This window comes from Pelodiscus sinensis, chromosome 24 (genome assembly GCF_049634645.1).
Source record: "Pelodiscus sinensis isolate JC-2024 chromosome 24, ASM4963464v1, whole genome shotgun sequence".
Taxonomy (NCBI): domain Eukaryota; kingdom Metazoa; phylum Chordata; order Testudines; family Trionychidae; genus Pelodiscus; species Pelodiscus sinensis.
In genome coordinates, this window is record NC_134734.1 from 6,397,917 (window position 1) to 6,420,376 (window position 22,460).

Genomic DNA, 22,460 nt, shown 5'->3' on the forward strand with positions numbered 1-22,460 from the left:
ATGAGCAATGGTTTAGAAATGCCTCCATCTGCCAGTAACTTGTGACAGCACTTCTGGAGCTGTGCCAAGCCATCTGTGGCATGCTGCTTCTTCCCCTCCCCCAGCACAGTGTAGCTTGCTGAGTCCCTGCCCCACTCCTTGAAGACTGGGGCAGGGGCCATGCACCGAGCCTGCCCGTTCTCAGGTTGCTGCCTCTCTCCCAGTCCTGGGGCCTGGGCCATGCACCGCAACTGCTCATTCTCAACTCACCGCCTTCCTCACATTGCTGGGGCCTGGGCCATGCACCAAGCCCATCCGTTGTCAGCTCACTACCTCTCTCCCAGGGCTGGAGCCAAGCACTGAGCCTGCCCTTTCTCAGCTTGCTGCCTCTCTCTGAGTGCTAAGTTCACCTGTTTGCAAGTGCCTACCCCAGGCCCAGCATTTTTGTATGTCTACAGTACCAGGCCCATCCTGAGGCTGCCCTGTTAAATAAGAGACACAGAAACTGGGTCTGACCCTATGAAACACATTTATTGGGCTGGGGGGTGAAGGTGCAGCAGGGAGGAATCAGATCTTGTTGGCAGGGCAAAGAGACAGACAGACAAGCTGTAATTTGCAGGACGTAGCCTCATGCCGTCCCTTTAAAGCTGAAGCTGTCGCACCATTAGTATAAATGGCACCATCAGGAGCAAGCCCCAGTTATCGCTACCCAAATGCTGGCCCAGCTGTACTGCCCAATGGGGGCCACCGAAGGACTGGCAGCAGCTCCCCGTCGCTGGGATTGGCAGCAGCTGGCATGGGGTACAGCTCAGGGGGTCTGGGTGTCCTGGTAAGGGGGTGGGCTTTTGGGAGCGATGTCAGCAAGAGCAGATGGGGGCCCCATGTTCTGATAAATCACCACAGACTGGAGGGAGAGACAGAAGCAGAGCATGAGGGGCAGCCCTGGAAGCAGCTTCTCCCCTGGTCCACTATTCCCTAGTCCCCTGCTCCTCCCTTCTTCCCTCCACATCTCTCTGCAGCCCTGCAGGAGGGCACAGACACAAACTATTCTCCCTGGGGAAGTACGGGACAGTGAAGGGGGGCCCATACATGTTGACTGTAAAAAAAATAAAATAAAAAAAAATGGCCTGGAGAAATGTTTTACATGCCCATGGAAGCCAGGAGTCCTGGCCCTTGGCTTTCATCACTAGATCCCACTTCCTTCTCTGAGCCAGGCACAGAACCCAGGACTCCTGACCCAGGACCCCAGCTCTGACCCTTAGACGCCCTCCCCTCGCACACAGGCTGTCAGCTGTCACCGTGTCACTGTAGCTGTCCCGGCAGAGGGTTTTGCACCCGAAGGTGGCGCTCGAGATGGAGACACAGAACTCCAGGATGGTGAAGATCAAGAGAATCATGGCCACCCCGAACACGGTATCCTGGCCAGGGGAGATCCACCAGGAATGACTGATAATGTACAGCACCCCAGCTGGGCGCCCACCCTGCTCCCCTCAGCACCCTACCCCCTATCAAGCTCCCACCCCGCTCCATTTAGCACCCTGTCTGGCTCTCACCCTGCTCCCCTCAGCATCCTCCCCCTGCCAAGCCCCCATCCTACTCCCCTCAGCACCTTGCCCCCTGCCATCTCCCACCCTGCTCCCCTCAGCACTCAGCCCCTTGACAGCCCCACCCTGCTCAGCCCCTAACCCGCGCCACTCAGCACCTGGCTGGGCCCCCACCCTGCTCCCCTCAGCACACTGCCAGGCCCTCACTATTACCCTCATCACCATGCCCCCTTCTAGGCCCCCACCCTGCTCCCCTCAGTACCATGCCCTCTGCCAGGCCCCACCCTGCTCCCCTCAGCACCACACCCCTGAGAAACCCCTATCCCGCTCCCCTCGGTACTATGACCCCTGCCAGACCCCCACCCCGCTCTGCTTAACACCCCTGCCCACTGCCAGATCCCCACTCTGCTCCCCTAACCACCCTTGCCCCTACCAGGCTCCCCTCAATCCCATACCCCTGCCAGGGCCCCACCCCGCTCCCCTCATCACCTTGCTCCCTGCCAGGTCCCCAACCCCTCCCCTCAGCACCCTGTCCGGCCCCTACCCTGCTTCCCTCAGCACTATGCCCCCTGCCAGGCCTCCACTCTGCTCCCCTCAGCACCATACCCCCTGAGAGGCCCTTATCCCGCTTCCCTAAGCACCCTACCTCCTGACAGGCCCCCACACCTCTCCACTCAGCACCATGCTCCTGCCGTGCCCCCACCCTGATCCCCTCAGCACCCTGCCGGGTCCCTACCCCGCCCCTCAGCACTATGCCCCCTGCCAATTCTTCACTCTGCTCCCATCAGCACCATACCTGCCCGTAGGCACCATACAGGTCCCTACCCCGGTCACCCTGCCCCCTGATGAACCCTCACTCTGCTCCGCTCAGCACCTTGACCCCTGCCTGCCTGCCCTCTGCTCCCGCCAGTACCATGCCCCCCGTCAAGCCCCCACCCTGCTCCCCTCAGCAACAGACCCCCCCGACAGGCCCCCACTCTGCTCCCCTCAGCACCCTGCCCGGCCCACACCCTGCTCCCCTCCGTACCCTGCCAGGCCCCTACCCCTCTCTCCTCAGCACCATGCCCCCTACCAAGCCTCCACTCTGCTCCCCTCATCACCATGCCCCCAGCCCAGCTACCATCCCACTCCCCTCAACAGCATGCCCCCTGCCAGGCCCCCACCCCGCTCCCCTGAGCACCCTGGCCCCTACTAGGCCCCCACCACACTTCCTTCATTATCTTGCCCCCTGCCAGGCCCCCACCCCGCTCCCCTGAGCATCCTGCCCCCTGCCAGGCCCCCACTCTGCTACCCTCAGCAGCATACAACCTGACAGGCCCCCACTCCACTCCGCTTAGCACCATGCCCCTGCTGGGCCCCACCTTGTCCCTCTCAGCATCCTGCCCCATGCCAGGCCCCTATCCTGCTCCCCTCATCACCCTGCCTGGCCTCTACCCGGCTCCCCTCAGCACTATGCCCCCTGCTAAGACTCCACTCTGCTCCCCTCATCACCATGCCTCCACCCCACTCAGCAACCTGCCCCCTGCCCAGCTACCACCCCACTCCCCTCAACACCATGCCACTGCCAGGAGCCCACCCCACTCCCCTGAGCACCCTGGCCCCTGCCATGCCCCCCCCTGCTCCCCTCAGCACCCTGGCCCCTACCACACTTCCCTCATCACCATGCCCCCTGCCAGGGCTCCACCCCACTCCCCTCAGCACCCTGCCCCCTGCCAGGCTCCGACCCCACTCCCCTGAGCATCCTGCCCCCTGCCAGGCCCCCACTCCCCTAATCACCATGCCCCCTGCCAGGCATACACCCCGTTCCCCTCTGTACCCTGCCAGGCCCCGACCCTGTTCCCCTCAGCACCCTGCCTGGCCCCCACCCCTCTCCCCTGAATATCCTGCCCCCTGCTGGGCCTCCGCCACGCTCCCCTCAGCACCCTGCAGACACCTACCCCACTCCCCTCAGCACCCTGCCAGGCCCCCATCACACTCCCCTCAACACTATGCCCCCTGCCAGGCCCCCTCTCTGCTCCCTCAGCAGTATACCACCTGCCAGGCCCCCACTCCACTCCGCTTAGCACCATGCCCCTGCTGGGCCCCACCTTGTCCCCCTCAGCACACTGCCCCATACCAAGCCCCCACCCTGCTCCCCTCAGCACTCTGCCCCCTGCCAGGCCCCTACTCTGCTCCCCTCGGCATACTGCCCGGACCCTACCCCACTCCTCTCAACACCATACCCTCTGCCAGGCCCCCGCTCTGCTCTCCTCAGCACCATAAACCCTGACAGGCCTCTTTCCCACTCCCTTCAGCACTCTGCCCCCTGCCCGGCCCCCACCCTGCTCCCCTCAACACCATACCCCCTGCCCGGCTTCTACCCTGCTCCCCTCAGAAGCCTGTCCAGCCCCCACTCTGCTCCCCTCAGCACCCTGCCCCCTGACAGGCCCCTACCCCGGTCCCCTAAGCACCCGTCCCCCGATAGGCTCCCCCTACACTACACTCCGCACCTCGTCCCTGCCGGGCTCCTACCCGGTTCACATCAGCACCCTGCCGGGTCCCTACCCTGCTCCCCTCAGCATACTGCCTGGACCCTACCCCACTCCCCTCAACACCATACCCTCTGCCAGGCCCCCGCTCTACTCTCCTCAGCACCATAAACCCTGACAGGCCTCTTTCCCATTCCCCTAAGCACTCTGCCCCCTACCAACCGCCCCCCCCACTCCCTTCAGCACTCTGCCCCCTGCTAGGCCCCTACCCTGCTCCCCTCAGCACCCTGCCCCCTGCCCAGCCCCCACCCTGGTCCCCTCAGCACCATACCCCGACAGGCGTTTACCCCAGTCCCCTAAGCACCCTGCCCCTTGACTCCACTCCACTCAGCACTATGCTCCCTGCTGGGCCCCCACCCTGTTCCACATAGCCTTCTACTGCCTAGGGATGTTACATTTCAATTAATCAGCCAATTGAGTAGTCCCTGAACTTAATCAGCTAATCTCAATTCATCGCTAGGAGGCGTGCTCTCTAGTCTCACTGCACCTCTGCCTTTTAAATGCAGTACAAGCTGCCTGAAGGGCTCTCACTACGTTTAAAAGGCAGAGGCGCAGCAAACTGGGCCCAGTGTGAGCAGGAACTGCTTCAGGCCCCACTTGTGCTGTTTCCCTCACTGCACCTCTGCCTCCCCTGCCCCCTCCCCTCTTTGCAGCCTCTGATACAGAAGCAATTAGTTGAGTAGTGACTTGACCCTACTCTTGGGGGGGGGGGGGGGGGGGGCGAGGGGCCCAGATAATCTTCATCCAAAAATATTAAAGGAACTGGCACATGAAATTGCAAGTGCATTAGCAAAAATTTTTAATGAATCTCTAAACTCAGAGACTCCATTTGACTGGAGAATTGTTAATATAGTTCCTATTTTTAAGAAAGGGAAAAAAAAGTGACCTGGGTAACTACAGGCCTGTTAGTTTGACATCTGGGCTGTGTGTAGACTGGCCAGTTTTTCCAGAAAATCAGCTGCTTTTCCGGAAAAAACTTGCCAGCTGTCTACACTGGCCGCTTGAATTTCAGCAAAAGCACTGACTTCTTACTGTAAGAAATCAGTGCTTTTTGCGGAAATACTATGCTGCTCCCATTTGGGCAAAAGTTCCTTTTGCGCAAAAGGGCCAGTGTAGACAGCTGAGATGTGTTTTCCGCAAAAAAGCCCCGATCGCGAAATGGCGACTGGGGCTTTTTTGCAGAAAAGCCCGTCTAGATGAAAAGCGTCCGTGGCCAATCTAGACGCGCTTTTCCAAAAATGCTTTTAACGGAAAACTTTTCCGTTAAAAGCATTTCCAGAAAATCATGCCAGTCTAGATGTAGTCCTGTAGTATGCAAGGTCTTGGAAAAAGTTTTGAAGGAGAAAGTAGTTAGGGACATTGAAGTTAATGGCAATTGGGACAAATTACAACATGGTTTTACAAAAGGTAGATCATGCCAAACCAACCTGATCTCCTTCTTTGAAAAAGTAACAGATTTTTTAGATAAAGGAAATGCAGTGGATCTAATCTACCTCAATTTCAGTAAGGCATTTGATATAGTACCACATGGGGAATTATTGGTTAAAGTGGAAAAGATGGGGATCAATATGAAAACTGAGAGGTGGATAAGCAACTGGTTAAAGGGGAGACTACAGCAGGTCATACTGAAAGGTGAACTGTCAGGTTGGAGGGAGGTTACTAGCAGAGTTCCTCAGGGATCAGTTTTGGGACCAATCTTATTTAATCTTTTTATTACTGACCTCAGCACCAAAAGTGGGAGTGTGCTAATAAAGTTTACGGATGACACAAAGTTGAGAGGTATTGCCAATTCAGTAAGGGATCAGGATATCATATAGGAAGGTCTAGATGATCTTGTAAATTGGAGTAGTATCGATAGGATGAAATTTAATAGTGAGAAGTGTAAGGTTATGCATTTAGGGATTAACAACAAGAATTTTAGTTATAAGCTGGGGACATCAGTTGGAAGTGACGGTAGAGGAGAAAGACCTCGGAGTCCTGGTTGATCACAGAATGACCAATGAGCCGCCATTGTGACATGGCCGTGAAAAAAGGCTAATACGGTCTTTAGATGCATTAGGCGAGGTATTTCCAGTACAGATAAGGAGGTATTAGTGCCGTTATACAAGGCATTGGTGAGACCTCATTTGGAATACTGTGTGCAGTTCTGGTCTCCCATGTTTAAGAAGGATGAATTCAAACCGGAACAGGTACAAAGAAGGGCCACTAGGATGATTCAAGGAATGAAAAGAGACTCAGGGGCTGTGTCTACACTGCACCCCTTTTCCGGAAAAGGGATGCAGATTAGACACTTTGGAATTGCAAATCCGTGGGGGATTTAAATATCCCCTGCGGCATTTGCATTTACATGGCTGCCGCTTTTTTCCGGCTCGGGGTTTTGCCGGAGAAAAGCGCCAGTCTAGACGTGATTTTCCGGAAAATAAACCCTTTTCCGGAGGATCCCTTATTCCTACTTGAAATTAGGAAATTTTCCTCCATGGTAGATTGGCAGAGGCCCTGGAGCAGTGGCCCCCAACATGGTGCCCGCGGGCGCCATGACACCTACCGGGCCATTTTTGGGCACCCACCGAATGATCGGGGCCGGCCCCGCCCCCGGGCACACAGCACATGGGCATCCCCACCCCTAGGCATGCGGCACAGGAGCAGCGCTGGCCCCAGGCGCGCGGCGCATAGGCACTGCCAGCTCCTGGGCACACAGGCACAGGAGTGGCACCAGCCCTGGGCATACAGCACATGGGCTGTTCCGACCCAGGCACGTGTGCGGCCCCGCCCCCGGGCACCCGGAACATGAGTGGCCCCACCCCCTGGCGCTCAGGAGCCCCAAAAGGTTAGGGACCACTGCCCTGGAGGTTTTTCACCTTCCTCTGTAGCATGGGGCACAGATCATTTGCAGGAGGTTTCTCTGTATCTTGGGGTCTTCAAACCATCATTTGAAGACTTCAGTATCTGAGCTATAGGTGAGAGGATTATTCCAGGAGTGGGTGGGTGAGATTCTGTGGCCTGCACTGTGCAGGGCCTCAGACTAGATGATCATGGTGGTCCCTTCTGACCTTAAAGTCTATGAGAGTGCCTGATATGCCTATCGGGTAGTCAACTAGTCACTTACATCCCTGCACCTGCCTGCAGCACAGCAGCCTCTACTGAACCTCCTGGGCACCTACCCTGCTCCCATAGCATCATGCCCCCTATGGAGCCTTCTGCTTCTTCAAGCAGAGCATCCCCTGCTGGTTCTCCTGCTCCCTGCAATGCAGTGCCCCCCAGTGACCTCCCACCTGCTCCCTGAAGCACCACCCCTCTACTGAGCTCCTGCTCCTAATGCCCTTCAGGGAATCAGGCCCAACTGCTAAATCCGGGCCCTGATGAGCAGGGTCCCAGGCAGCACCAATGTCCCAGCTTCATGGGGCAGAGCTGGACAAGCCCAGCAGCTCCCGTACTCACCAGGGGCACTTGGCAGGCTGGGGCACGGGACGTGTAATGCTCAGTCCAGGAGCAGGATCGGTATGCGTGGAACACGAGCGACAAGGAAGAGAGGATGATGCCCACTCCGGCCATGATGGCACTGAGGATATTCATAGCCAGCATACCCTTCATCTGGGAGTGTGGTGCCAGAGACAGTGGGCTAGGTTCAGTCTGTACACCTCAGCCACCTTCCTGCCCCAGAGTCCCCCAGGATCCTCCCCACTTCTCTGGCCTGTGTCTACCTCCACAGTGATTGGTGGAGACTGGAGATCTAGCAAGACAAGGTGAGTGGGTTGCCACCGCTCTTCTGTTCGTCTTCACAATTTGCAGCCCAAAAAGGGTGGTTTTCAGTGGCAACGTTCTGGACTTTGGGGGGGAATTCTCAGTAGATAGTTTTCATTTTCCTCCATTTTTTAGCAGCTATCAGCTAAATTTTTGTTGTTCTGGGGGCAAATTTTAGCAGCCAATTGGCCATTTTCAGCCATTTAGGGTGGGCTGCTGTTTTCATCTGAAAAATCTGGGGGAAAGGGAGACATTTTTGGTGGCTGTTTTTGGCTGTCATTTTCCCATTTTGAGTAATTTCCACCTGGAAATTCTTCCTTTCATGACCTTTTTTGGATAAATTGCTTCAATTTTCAGCAGTGGGGGGCAGTTTTTGTATGAGAATTTTCAATGTTGAGAGAAAAGTAAAAAATTTCCATTGGACTTTCCAGTGAACTCACTCAAAGTTTTCATGTTTCGTGTTTTAATTTTCCTGGGAGGGAGGGCAATATACTTCAACTGTCTCAAAAACCAGGGGACAAAAACTGTTCCTTACCAGTGAAATTTTGGGGTTCTTGGAAGCCTCTACACAGAGGGACCCCGAAATGATGTACTGGGGAGAAAGCAGAGATGGGTGAAAGCTGCTGCCCACTCTTCCCCCAACAAGTGAAACTGTTCGGGTGTTCTGAGTTGCTGCCTCACTTTCACCTCCATGCATTAGAGATCATGGCAATTCCCTTCCTCACAGGAGGATGAGGATCAATATATTGAGGGAGTGCGGGGATGTCACACATTTTACAAGCTCTTTAAACACCCCAGGGACTTTTTCCATGCCAAGAGCCTTATGTGCCCCCGCCCACCAGGCCAGGAGTGTTCTGACCTCCTTTTTCTTTCCTTTCCCTCCATGCCAGAGGTGGGCACCATGTGCCTCACAGGGACTCAGTTGAAGATGGGGGAAGGGCCCAGGTGCTGCAGGCTGGTGGCCCTGCACAGACACACAGTGCACAGCACACAGCCACCAGAGGACTCACAGACAGGACACGCGAGCACACCCAGCAGGCCAGCAACAGGTCTGGGGTCAAACCCAAGCCCCATGGCACAGCCACTTCACCACCCCTGGCAATGCCCCTTGGCCATGCTACAGGGCACAGTGCTAGCCAGCTAAGCTGCCCTACAGTGAGGGTTTGGAGCCCGAGAACTTCCTCCTTGGTTTTGCACACACATGCCCCAAGCCTCTGCCACCAAGACTTACCAGCATCCCAGTCCACAGGGGGGTCCCCACTTGTATCGCAAATAGGTAGTGGTTATCCGCCAGGATCAGGATGGTACCGAAAGCTACTTGTACAATGCCTGTCAGTATTTGTGTGATCTACCGAGAGACAGTGGGGCAGAACATGTTACTGGTCAGGAGCCGCATCCTGGGGAACTTACTACATGGCAACTCAGACCCTACTACACGGAGTCCCTGTTTGCTAAATAGCTAATCCTTCATGAGAGGATAAATCCTCTAGATGGAGGCTTAGAAGACTTGTGTTCTATTCCCAATTCTGCTTCTTACCTGCTAAGTGACCATGGGCAAATCCCTTACCTTCCTGTGACTCAGTTTCCCCAGGACACCTCATTTGTAAAGTACTTTGAGATCCACTGATGATAAGCACTACCTAGGAGCCAGGGATGATAATCAATAGTAAGGACACTGAGACCTACTACACATCAACTCAAGTCAAGATTTCCAGAGATATTTTTAGGCTCTTGCAATGCAGGTAGGTGCATCTTGAGCTTGACAAAAGTGCTGAAGCAAGGCCTAATTCCTGTTCACTTTCCATGAGCTGCAGGGTTTAGTAAGTCCCACAGGTGCCTCTCTACAACTTTGACCACCTAAACACCTTTGTAAAGCTGAGCCTCAGTTCCAATTATGTGGCTAATTAGTTATTACATAATTAAACATTCTTTACGAGATGGCTGCTCAGTCCTTATAACATTGTTACTTCATCCTTACTACAAGGTTAATCACTACCGACCAGATAGTCTTTATTACATGGTCATTTATTCCCTACTAGGTGGTCACTAAGCCCTTCTTCCTTTGTTACTCAGTTCCTACTACTGCTTTATTCACGCTTTATTGCATGGATGCTCAGTCCTTGTTACATGCTTATTCATGCCATTACTAAATTAGTACCCACTTCTTAGTGCATGGCTGCTCTATTCTTACCACCCGATTAGTCATTCCCCACCGGATGGCTAGTTGTTCCTGGTTAAACAGTTCTTCTTACAAGTTGCTTAGACCATCTACACAGTGGGTAAAAGCAAAGGAGGCAGGACGCCCGGATTCTAACTCCAGCTCTAAAGACAGAGGGTGCTCCGAGGGGCTGGCCCTGTGCATTTTGACCCCACTTCTCCCCCAAACCTCTGCCTCACTCTGTGCCTCAGCTTCCCACCATAGTACAAACCCGCTAGATCAAACTAAAAGGGCACCCACATCGGGACAGGTCCTCCTGCTCCTCGCGAGGAGTGAGGGAATACGCTGGGAGCAACTGCACAATCACCCTAACCACACTTCTACAGCCATAGCCCTGAACCACACAAGATAGCCTGTGACCACAGACGGGGCTCAAGCCCTTAAAAACTCTAACATTTTCCACCTAAGCGGCCAATTCCTATTAATGGCCCAACCAGCAGAGGGAACCAGAGAAGGCCATTACAGCCTCCTCACGGCATGCCAGCCCCTGGCAGTGCTGGACTCACCCCCAGAGCCAGCGGCTCCCCCTGGAAGAACTTCCGCAGGGGCCGGGGTGGGGCAGAGGAGGCTGACGAAGGATGTTGGGGTATGATCTGCGTCAGCACGACAACTCCAGCAGACCCTGCCTCCATGGGGGCAGCAGGCGGCTAGTCCCAGCGTGTGTGGACAGCACAGGCAAGGGCCGTCCCAGCAACTAAAGGAGCAACAGGAAAAGAGAAAAGGGACAGAAAGAAGCGACTCAGAGTGAGAATAACTGGGAGCCACGACTTCTGGCTCTCGGGGAGGGCAGTGGTTAGAGTGATTGGGGGGGGGGGAGATCTGGGAGCCAGGACTCCTGTGCTCTCTGCTGTGCTCGGGGAGGGCAGTGGGGTTAGTGGTTAGAGTGATGGGGGGGGGGGGGGAATCTGGGAGCCAGGACTCCTGTGCTCTCTGCTGGGCTTGGGGAGGGCAGGGGGGTTAGTGGTTAGAGTGGGGGGGGGGGGTCTGGGAGCCAGGACTCCCGTGCTCTCTGCTGGGCTCAGGGAGGGCAGGGGGGTTAGTGGTTAGAGTGGGGGGGGGTCTGGGAGCCAGGAATCCCGTGCTCTCTGCTGGGCTCGGGGAGGGCAGGGGGGTTAGTGGTTAGAGTGGGGGGGGGTCTGGGAGCCAGGAATCCCGTGCTCTCTGCTGGGCTCGGGGAGGGCAGGGGGGTTAGTGGTTAGAGTGGGGGGGGGTCTGGGAGCCAGGACTCCCGTGCTCTCTGCTGGGCTCGGGGAGGGCAGGGGGGTTAGTGGTTAGAGTGGGGGGGGTCTGGGAGCCAGGACTCCCGTGCTCTCTGCTGGGCTCGGGGAGGGCAGGGGGGTTAGTGGTTAGAGTGGGGGGGTCTGGGAGCCAGGACTCCCGTGCTCTCTGCCAGACTGGGGGAGGCGATCTGGAGTAGGGGGCACGGGACCTATTTTTCAGAAGAGCCATTTCCCCTCCGATCTCGCCTCCCCGACTATCAGGGCTTCCCGCGGCCTGTGGAGGGGGACAGGGCAGCCCCCACCCTCCCCGGGGACCAGCCCGGCAGGAGCAGGGCGGTTCAGTTTGGGCGAGGCCCGCAAGACCCGCCCGCTCGGGGCCAGCTGCCGGGGCCCGTGTTTGCTGGTTGGGGGCGCCAGGCTCCCCCCGCTCATCTCACCGGGGCTGGACCGAGCGGCAACGGCTGCGTTTCCTCCCGGCTGCTGCCTTGCCCCTGCCCTTCCCTTAAAGGGGCCGCGCCTAATGCGCCCTCCCCCGCGTCCCTCCGCACACGGGCCGCTGTGGCTGTTTCCTTCCACCGGGGCGGGCGCTCTGTTATGATGCCCGGACCGTGCTGTGCGTTTCCTAAACTGCTTTCCCCTGAGCAGGGAGCTGTCACGTCGGAACGGCCACCGCCTTGAGCTTTGCCATTCCTTGTCTACAGGGCGGCAGCTCCCGGTATCTCCCACAAGGGCTGCCCGGCCTACGCATGTTAGACACTGGGCAGATGTGCTTTTAGTTACAGCTCTGAAATAACTTGAACTTGGCATGAGCATACATTTCAGACTGTGATACAAATAGCCATGCTGGAGTCAAATATTATGAGGCACATACATGACTGGTTGGTAAACATAAATGCCAATATATTTTTTCAAAATTCCCTTTCTTAATAAAAGAAAAAAAATCACGTATTTTAAAATGATGGATTTAGTAGGGCTTCTCAATTAAACAGCTAATGCCAGAGCTTAATTAAAAACTAATCACACTTGAAAAATCATAATTAATCACATTTTTAATCACACTGTTAAATAATAGAATATCATTTCGAATTTATTAAATATTTGGTGATATTTTTCTACTTTTTCAAATACACTGATTTCACTTACAGCACATATACAAGAGCTGTGTCTAGACTGGCCAGTTTTTCTGGAAAATCAGCCGCTTTTCCAGAAAAACTTGCCAGCTGTCTACACTGGCCACTTGAATTTCCGCAAAAGCGCTGACTTCCTTCTGTAAGAAATCAGTGCTTTTTGTGGAAATACTATGCTGCTCCCGTTCGGACAAAAGTCCCTTTTGCACAAAACTTTTGCACGAAAGGGCCAGTGTAGACAGCTGAGAGTTGTTTTCCGCAAAAAAGCCCTGATTGCAAAAATGGCGATGGGGGCTTTTTTGCTGAAAAGCGCGTCTAGATTGGCCACGGATGCTTTTCCGCAAAAAGTGCTTTTGCGGAAAAGCATCCTTGCCAATCTAGACGGTCTTTTCCGAAAATGATTTTAACGGAAAACTTTTCCGTTAAAAGCATTTCAAGAAAAGCATGGCAGTCTAGACGTAGCCAAGGTGTACAGTGCTCACTTCATATTCATTTTGATTACAAATATTTACACTGTAAAAAGATAAAGCAATAGTATTTTTCAATTTACCTCATACAAGAACTGTAGTGCAATCTCTTTATCCTAAAAGTACAATTTAAAATGTAGATTTTTTTTTGTTACATAACTGCACTCAAAAATAAAACAATCTAAATCTTTAGAATAGTGATATTTGATCTGAGGAAGTGGGTCTGGCCCACGAAAGCTCATCATCTAATAAACCATCTTGTTAGTCTTTAAAGTGCTACATTGTCCTGCATTTTGCTAAATCTTTAGAGGCTGCAAATCCACTCAATCCTGCTTCTTGTTCAGCTGATCTTTCCGAGAAACAAGTTTGCTTAATGTTAATGGAGATAAGGCTGCCACTTTTTATTTACTTGAGAACAGTTTTTCCCATGCACTTTTCTAGCCAGCATTACAAGGTATCTACATGCTAAACATTCACATGCTCTTTTGTGCTTCAGTCACCATTCCAGAGGACATGCTTCCGTGCTGATGACACTCATTAAATAAATAATCTGTCACTAAGTTAATTAACATAATTGTCTGCCTCCTGCTGTGTTTTACCTGCATTCTGCCAGATATCTCATGTTATAGCATTCTTGGATGGTGACCTAGCACCAGGGCCGGATGGAGGAATGGGCGAGCCGGGCAGCTGCCCAGGGAGCCAATCGATGGGGAGCACCTGATGGCAGCTGTAAGGGGTGTGCGGCGTTCCTTACAGCTGCCATCAGGTGCCGCACACCCAGCTCCCACAGCGCCGGCCCGCCCACATCCCTGCGGCGCCGGCCAGCAATGCCCTTCCCCCCATGGCCGCAGGGCCCTACATGGCCCGGCATGCGCGCCAGCAGTGACAGCTGGGCTGGACTGGGCTGGGCTTGCACTGTGCGCCCTAAGGGCAAGCCCCGGGCTGCACGCCAGCGGCTGTAGCTGGGCCACGCAAGCACCCTGCGCTCTGGGGGCGGGCCTGCACACCTTAGGGGGGCAGGCACACTCAACACGGGCAGGCCCACGCATGCGCCATGCACCTGGGGGCGGTGCCGCGCACCCATGCCCGGGGCACCAGAATACCTCGGGCCAGCCCTGCTTAGCACATGCTTTTTATTTCAGAACACTTTCCCCGCAGATCTGACAAAACGCAAAGAAGGTTCTGACTGTGAGATTTCTAAAGATAGATGCAGCACTCAGCCCAGGGGTTAAGGATCTGAAATGCCTTCCGCAATCTGAGTGAGGAGAGGTGTGGAATTTGCTTTCAGGAGTGTTAAAAGAGCAACATTCCAAACTGCAAACTACAGAACCCAAACCACCAAAAAAGAAAATCAACTTTCTGCTGGAAGCATCTGACTCTGATGATGAAGGTGAATGTGCATCATCCAAGCTGCTTTGGATTATTATTGAGCAGAACTTGTCATCAGCATGGGTGCATGTCTCCTGGAATAGTGGTTGAACCATGAAGAAACATTTATCCAAAACATCCAAAAATATGTAAATAAATGTTTTCTATTATTGTTTAACAATGCAATTATTCACATGATGAATTGTAATTAATTTTAATTGTATGACAATTCTAGTTTTTATTGAAAAACAATTGACTAAAATAGAGTAGATAATGGCAGTAACATAGGCCTGGTCTATACTACATGGGAAAGTCGAAGTAAGATGTATCTTAAATCCCCGTCAATGGGAGCAGGAAGTCAATGGGAGCAAATGCTTCCATCTGCTTCCCTTACTCCTCACGAGGAGTAGGAGTACCTGCCCCAATGGGGGGGGTGCCCTTTGAGTTCAATCTAGTGGGTCTATACTACACCCACTAAATTGAACCCCGGAAGATGACCGTGGCAGTATTTTCCATGTAGATTTACCTATAGAGTGTCTGTTAAAGAAAGTAATCAGATTTTATTTATTTTAAAGAATAGTAGGAGAGAGCACAGCAAAACTAAGACAATGGATTTCAAGAAGGCCAACTTTAGCAAACTGAAGGAGATGGTACATAAGTTCCAATGGGAAGCAAGACTAAGAGGAAAAACAATTGAAGACAGTTGGTGATTTTGCAAAGAGAAATTATTAAAGATGCAAGAGCAAACTATTCCACAGTGTAGAGAAGGCAGTATGGCAGGAGACCACTCTGGTTTAACCAGGGGATCTTGAATGGCTTAAAAATCAAAAAAGAGAACTAAAAAATGGAAACTAGGTCAAGTTAAAAAAGATTACTATAAACAAATAACACCAGTATATAGGGGCAAAATTAGAAAGGCGAAGGCACAAAACAAGCTAAAACTATCTAGAGAGATAAAACATTCTACAAATATATTAGAAGCAAGAGGAGACCAAGGACAAGATAGGCCCGTTACTCCGTTACTCAATAAAGCAGGAAAATGTGGAAATGCTAAAGTTGCTTAATGACTTCTTTGTTTCAGTTTTCACCAAGGAGATTGGTGGCCACTAGGGCACCTGTGCTTTTTCCTCTTTCCTCTTCTTTTGAAAGAACTTCCTCTTCCCCCTCCACACACGCCTTTTTCTGAAAGAGTTCTTTCGGAAAAAGGCTTCTTCCATGTAGAAAGAGGTTTACCAATGTTAGGAAAAAAAACTTGTTCTTTTGATTTTTTTTTCTAAAGAATACGATTACAGTGTGGATGTAAGTGACGTTTTTCAGAAAAATGGCTGTTTTTCCAAAAAAACTCAGTAGTGTAGACATAACTTGGTCTGGAGGCTTGTCTCCCCCAGCCCTACCTTAACCCATCACTCATGTAAATATGAGTCAACAGTGTGACATTGCTGAAAAAAAAAGCAAACATCATTCTGGGATGTATTAATAGGGCTGCTGTGAGCAAGACACAAGAAGTAATTCTTCTGCTCTACTCCATGCTGATTAGGCTTCAGCTGGAGTACTGAGTCCAGCTCTGGGTGCCACATTTCAGGAAAATGAAGGGGGGGGCGGGGAGAGAGACCAGGGACTGCCCATGTGGGCCATACCTCCCATGGATCACGCAGCCACCTATGCACGTGCGGGCATGTGCCGTGCCACCCTTCGGCAGATGGCTCCAGCTGGGTGCCACACAGGGGCCATGGCCCGATAGCCACACGCGTGTGTGAAGAGACCTGATACGCTCCTGACTCCAGGGCGGGACCCAGCAGGACGCCCTCCCTTCACATGCCCCCTCTACACAGAGGCAAGGGACATTTCCCCCCCACTCCCACCTCGGCCACACTATACGTGGCACAGGGGCATAGGTGTGGTGTTGGGGCAGGTTCCACTCCCGGGGAGAGCCAGACATCCCGACCATGGCCTCTGTGCAAGCACGTCGGCTCTGATGATGCAGGGCACGGTCGTCCTCACTTTGCAGGGGGCGCTGGGCATCATCCACTGCATCCCCAGGGAGAACTGACCAATCCTCTTCTTTCTCCACAGCTGCACCAGCTGCACGTGCAGGGTGCACCACCCCGCCCGGGACATGCTCCTGCACCCGAGGTCTCCACAGGACCACCACAACATGGCAGGGGTACCAAGAGCAGCACCTGGGGGCCCTGCGAGCCCTGCACCACACCATCCAGGGCTGGGTACAGGAGGACCTACAGCTCTGCTGGGAGCAGCTTGCCCAGGACCGTGCCATGTGCTCACACCTGCAGGCCCTGCTCCAGAGTGTGCCGCCCAATGCCACCCCAGCGCCTGCTGCCCCCCCAGCTATTGTTCCTCTTCCCACTCCTGCCCCCCCCTCACCTCTCCCTCCTCACCCTCCTCCTCAATTTCCACACGCCCCACCTCAGCCTCCACACCCTCCTCCCCATCCCCCCGGGGATGCCGAGGACCCCGCACCCACCATGCTGGGAGACATGTGGCCCAACAAGACCCCCACCCCTGAGCACAGAGCTTCCCCTCCCCCTTCCTCCCCTTGCTTCCCCCTTCCAGCTCCCTCCTCCCAGTTTCCCCCACCCTCTCTCCTCTCCGTCTCCTGCCTCCTTTCCCCAGTCTCCCCAGAGTTTCATTCCCCCTCCTCAGTTTTGTTAAATAAAGACAGTTCGTGTTTATGAAAAAACGTGTCTTTTGTTTGACATCAGGAAGGGGGGCTAGGGAGGGGTAAGTGGAAGGACGTGAGGGAGGAATGGGGCATGAGCCTCCAGTGGGGAGGACCAGGGTGGCTCTGAGGGCTCCTTGGGGTGGACGCTCTCCCGCAAGGCCTCCTGGATCCTGACAGCCCCCCAATAGACCCCCCCCCCAGATGGCAGCCTGCAGCAAGTGCAGCCGAGCTGATGGCAATGACCCCATGAAATGCAGCAGCGTGCCCAGGGGCAGCTCTGGCTCCATGTGGCCAAGTGCCGTGGTGTCCCAAGTGTGGGCACTCCAAGACAGGACTGCTTTGCTGTCCTTCATTGAGGTAGATAAGCAAGTGGGGAACCCTGAGAACTGTCCGTCTGGGGTGGGGGTAGGGTCCCTTTAAGCACAGAGCTCAGTTAGCCTTAGGCAGCAGCTCCACACACTAAGTCCTAACCTGATGCCCTGCCGGCACCGGTTCCGGCCAGCTTTAACTTTGGTTCATGGTCCACTCAGTGTGGACGCGCTATTTCAAAATAGCAAAACGTTATTTCTAAACAGGTTTTGTGTATAGATGCATTATTTTGAATTAGCTTAATTCGAATTTACTGTTTCAAATTAACTCAAATTAATGCTGTAGTGTAGACGTACCCCTGCAGACTATGTAACTGTTCCCCATAGGAATGTCCTGCCTTAACGAGGACTTTCTCACATCAGCGGTGAATGGAAATTTGCTAGGTCTGGTAAACTTCTGAGGCTTTGAAAGGTAGCTGTTTCTTATATTGCAGACTAAGTAACTGTTCCCTGTAGGAATGTCCTACCTCCACTAGGACTTTCTTACTCCAGTAGTGAATGGAAATTTGCTAGGTCTTAGGGTTTGAGAGGACAGCAGTTTCTTATACTGTAGACTAACTAACAGTTCCCTGTAGGAATGTCCTATTTCCACTAGTTGAAGCAAAATGCAGGACAATGTAGCACTTTAAAGACTAACAAGATGGTTTATTAGATGATGAGCTTTCGTGGGCCAGACCCACTTCCTCAGATCAAATAGTGGAAGAAAGTAGTCACAACCATATATACCAAAGGATACAATTAAAAAAATGAACAAATATGAAAAGGACAAATCACATGTGATTTGTCCTTTTCATTTTTTTAATCCCAACACCTAATGCTGCCTGCCCCCCAAGCCCCAACACCCACACTCCACCTGGCCCACAAGTCCCAATGATGCCTGGCTGCCAAACACCCAATGCCGCATGGCAAATACCAGCCAGAGGCAGCCAAAGAGAATCTACTGTGAGCCAGGAGTGTTTTGTAGATCTTTTGATTATATTGATTGAAAACGACCTGTGTAAAGAAATGGACTTTACTGACATAATTGAAGAATGTGCTGCCAAAAGAGCTAGACAGCTATAGTAAACTTAAATACAAATTAAAATGTTTAATTATTAATGCAGAATTGTGTTTAAGAATGAATTACAATATAATTAAAATAAAAATTATCCAACTAAATTAAATTTCTATCAAATTTACCCAATTCACATTTAATATGAAAAATAGCCTTCAATTTGCACATTTGATGCCTTTTTTCTATTTTCTCTCGAAAGGGGAGCCCCACGAAATTGTGCTGCCCTGGGCCCCACAAAACTCTCGTCTGCCCCTGGTGGTAGGGATTTGGGGAGAAGGCCCTGTGCTTGTTCCTATGGGTTTGGAGTGTAGGAGGGGCTCTGGTCTTAGCCCTGGGTGGGACAATGGTCCAGGAGGGTCTTCAGGTTGCAAGATCCGGCACTGAGTTTGGGTGCAGGGGGACTTACATCTGCGGCAAGAGGTTGGGTGTAGGAGGAGGTTCAGGGCTGGGACAGGGTTTCAGGAAGCAGGCTCTGGCTGGGCTTTGTTTAACTGTGATGGCTTCTGGTGCTTCACCAGTGATGTTAAGACAGGCTTACCTTGGCCTGGGCCCTGCACCACTCCTGAAAGTCACTGGCATGATGCCATTTGGTGCCCCTCCTCTACAAGCACTGAGCCCACAGCTTCTACTGGCCACAGTTTCCCATTACTGGTCAATGGGAGCTACAGGAGCGGTGTCTGCAGCAAGGACAGAGTATGGAGACCCCCAGCAGTAACTTTCTCTGGGGCTGCAGGGACATGCCAGCCACTTCCAGGAGCAGCAGTTACCATAGAGTGCCAGAGAGTGTCACTCCTAAGCTCCCCCCAGCCCCTTCTCTCTGTGTGGTGATAGGGTACAGGAATGTGGTGAGGAGGAACACCCTGACATCAGCACCACCACACCTTGTACAGCAAGCAGGAGGCTGCCAGGGGGGCAGCTCCAAGGCAGAGACCAAGAGCAGCAGGACAAAATGGGTTGATCATAGAATCATAGAGCTGGAAGAGACCTCAGGAGGTCTAGCCCCCTGCCCAAGGCACGACAAATCCCAACTAAATCAACCCGGCCAGAGTTTGTCAAGCCGAGACTTAAACACCTCTAGGGATGGAGACTCCACTACTTCCATAGGTAACCCATTCCAGCGCTTCCCCACCCTCCTAGTGAAATAGTTTTTCCTAATGTCTAACCTAGACCTTTCCCACCTGCTCCAGTGTAGAAAAGGGGGCAAGAAACCTTGAAGCCACTCCACCACGTGGCTAGAGCACTAGTGCCAAGTTGCCTTGTTACAGGGGAAAGGAGGGAGTCCAAAGCATCACAGTCTACAGGCAATTGTTTCTCGATCCCTGCCTTAGAGGGACTTCGTAATTCAATTAGCCATGTTCAGTATTTTGGAAAACCATAGTTATAGGACTTTTTCCTAGAATTGGCCTGATACATAAAGACCTGGGTGTAGGTAGGCGAGGGGTCATTAGCAGGAGCAGGGATTTGCCATCAGGAAGTGCTTCCATGCTTTCTGTGTCAACGATTTCATTGCAGTTCTGCTGTAGGACTGTCTATTCTCCATTCGATATATGAATGGAGCGATGAGCATGAGGAGAGGGGATCTGTCAAGGTGGTTCAGGTGTGTCCGGCATCCCACCACGTGATGATCCACGTGGTTCAAGCAGACACTAGTGGGAGGGCAGTGGGATGCTTTTTTATTAGGATTCCAGGCTGAATATTATGGCCTCCAGAATGAAGTACTAGAACACTAAAAATAAAGGATAGCAGGTGCTATATGATAATCACAGAAAGAATTGCTAGGTACAGATAAATACTTCCTTAGAATTCTCAAGTCCCCTTGCTAGAAATTTGAACTTTACTCAACTAAATTATTTGTGTGGCTGTGACTTTTACCAAAGTAGTATTTTAGACAAAAACTAAATTTTTATATTACATTATCTGAAAGAGCTTAGTTAGCAGTGACTTTGTCATAAAAAAAGAGCTGGGGACGGGCAGAGGGAGGAATAGCAATTAGGGCTATGATGCAGGAATTTGCAATTGGGCCAGTAAAGTTAAACTTTTAAATGATCTTGAAAAAGGTGGCAAACAGTGGGATGGCAACTGTTGCAGATAATAGAAAATTAATCAAAATGAAATTGAAAAGCTCAATGGAAAGAGTCACAAAGGGATCTTACAAAAGTAGGTAATTGGGCAATGCAAAGGCAGAGGTAATCCATTGATTAGTATTGCACATGGAAAAGTATAATCCCAAATATGCTCAAGGAAATGATGGGATCTAAAATATCTGTTACCACTCCAGGAAGAGATCTTAGAATCATTGTGGATAGTTCTCTGAAAACATCTGTTCAATGTGCAGTGCAGTATAAAAAAACAAATCTTACAGATTATTGGGACTCATTAGGAAAGGAATAGACAAGACGGAGAATACCATATTGCCTGTATATCATGCTATGCCCACATGTTGAAGAATTAATGCAGATATGTTCAAACCATCTAAAATTATATGTTTGGAATTAAGTGTCCCTTAAGTTGTAGATAAATCTACGTATTAAGTATATTATTTCATATGACTTGGCATTGTGCCTCTCCATATAACCTTGTAACTTTGTATTAGACCATATAACCTTGTAACTTTGTATTAGAACCCTATATAGAAAACTTGTAGAAAACTGAGTATATAGTTAAAGTGGTAAAAATGTCTTTTGCTAGGAGTAGAATAAGATCTTCCTCCCACTCTCTTCCCCCCACTCCAGTGTTTCCCAATTTTATTTGGCCGAGGAACCCTTTTCAGCTTTTCAAGGAACCCCTAGGTTTGTCAAGCAAAAAAAAAAGGGGGGGGGGGGGGAGAGGGACCCACCAATTCATGAAAATCCCCACCAATGCATGAAAATCACATTCCTTCCCCAAGACCCCCCACCTCCCTTCCTTGAGGCCTCATCCACTCTGTTCCCCATCTCTCCATCACTTGCTATTCCCAGCCTTTATATACTCTCACTAGGTTGAAACAGGAGGTGTGGTGTGGGAATGAGGGATTTGGGTGTGGGAAGGGGTGAGGAGTGCAAGCTCTGGGAGGGAATTTGGATGCAGGAGAAGGGGATGCTGGCTTGGGGAGGGGGCTCCAGGCTCGGGAGTGTTGGGTTCAGGTGGAAGGTTGGGGTGTTGAGCAAGCCATGGGCTTGTGGATGTGAGGGTGCAGGAGTTTGGGCTGGATACGTGAGGGACTCAGGGCAAGGAGGCTGTGAGTATGATGAGCTCAGGACACAGATTTGCCATATGTGGACGGTGCAGGAGTGTGGTGGCAGAAGACTGAGGATGTGGGGATGCAGGAGTTTGGGGATGTAAGAGGCTCAGGACAGGGGGGTCCAGTGTATGATAGGCTCAGGTTTGGGGTCAGGTGGTGCAGGAGTGTTATGATGCTGCAGTGAGATGGGGGTTTGGCCCCAATTGGGGGCTTGTTGGCCTGGCTTCATTTTTAAATAAAATATGTCAAACTCAAAAGGTTTTAGCATTGTCTTTATTTATGAGAAGGGTGAGGAACCTGTTTTGAGTGAAGGGTCACTGACACACAGAAAAGTCAGTTGGAGCCACACAAGTGAGATGCAAAAAAAACCAAACAAAAAAACAACCAACCCTCCCAAAAACCCCACTGTGACGTAGTGGGGGTACTTGCTGGGCTGTGGTGACCTCTTCTGTCTGGAGCAAGACCCAGCAGGGAAAACCTTATTATGCAAAGGTGACTCCATACTCCCATGGGGAGAAACAAAGGGAGGTGGAATGCTGCCCTGGCTGGGGCAAAATGCAGGACAATGTAGCACTTTAAAGACTAACAAGATGGTTTATTAGATGATGAGCTTTCGTGGGCCAGACCCACTTCCTGGGGGCAGGGCTTGGAGAGGTGGAGTTAGTTCCTGGCTAGAAAGCAGGGGAGAAGGAACTGGGGAGGGGGCTGGGATTCCCCTATCTCAAGGGGGGCACTGAGGCCTCTTAGCCCCCAGTTCCTGTAACTAGATTACATCTGTGCTGTGCTGTATCGTGGAGAAGCAATAAACCACCTGTATTCTACTGGCTGGTGAAGTCTGTTTGTGCCATTTCGGGGTGCAGGAGACGGGGGACCCCCAACGCGCCGTCACACTGGTGTCAGGAGCAGGATGCACTGCACCCCATGGATGGAGCTTCCAGCGGTAAGC

General features: G+C 52.0%; 1 protein-coding gene across 3 annotated transcripts in view; it reads right to left on the bottom strand.

The window, feature by feature from the left end:
• Positions 1 to 489: 489 nt before the first annotated feature.
• The window catches only part of LOC102448090 (membrane-spanning 4-domains subfamily A member 4A-like), a 29,291-nt gene continuing 7,320 nt past the window's right edge, over positions 490 to 22,460 (bottom strand). Inside the window, exons 2-7 of one of the 3 annotated variants that reach the window (XM_006123497.4) lie at positions 10,517 to 10,704; positions 9,024 to 9,140; positions 8,328 to 8,384; positions 7,490 to 7,642; positions 1,278 to 1,397; positions 490 to 883 (exon numbers count right to left, since the gene is read on the bottom strand). In XM_006123497.4, the coding sequence (XP_006123559.1) occupies positions 788 to 883; positions 1,278 to 1,397; positions 7,490 to 7,642; positions 8,328 to 8,384; positions 9,024 to 9,140; positions 10,517 to 10,642 (669 nt within the window). In that variant the 5' untranslated portion in view covers positions 10,643 to 10,704 and the 3' untranslated portion in view covers positions 490 to 787. Of the gene's footprint in view, positions 884 to 1,277; positions 1,398 to 7,489; positions 7,643 to 8,327; positions 8,385 to 9,023; positions 9,141 to 10,516; positions 10,705 to 22,460 lie in introns of those variants that run through there. The other 2 variants (XM_075907501.1, XM_006123498.4) reach the window with 2 other exon arrangements.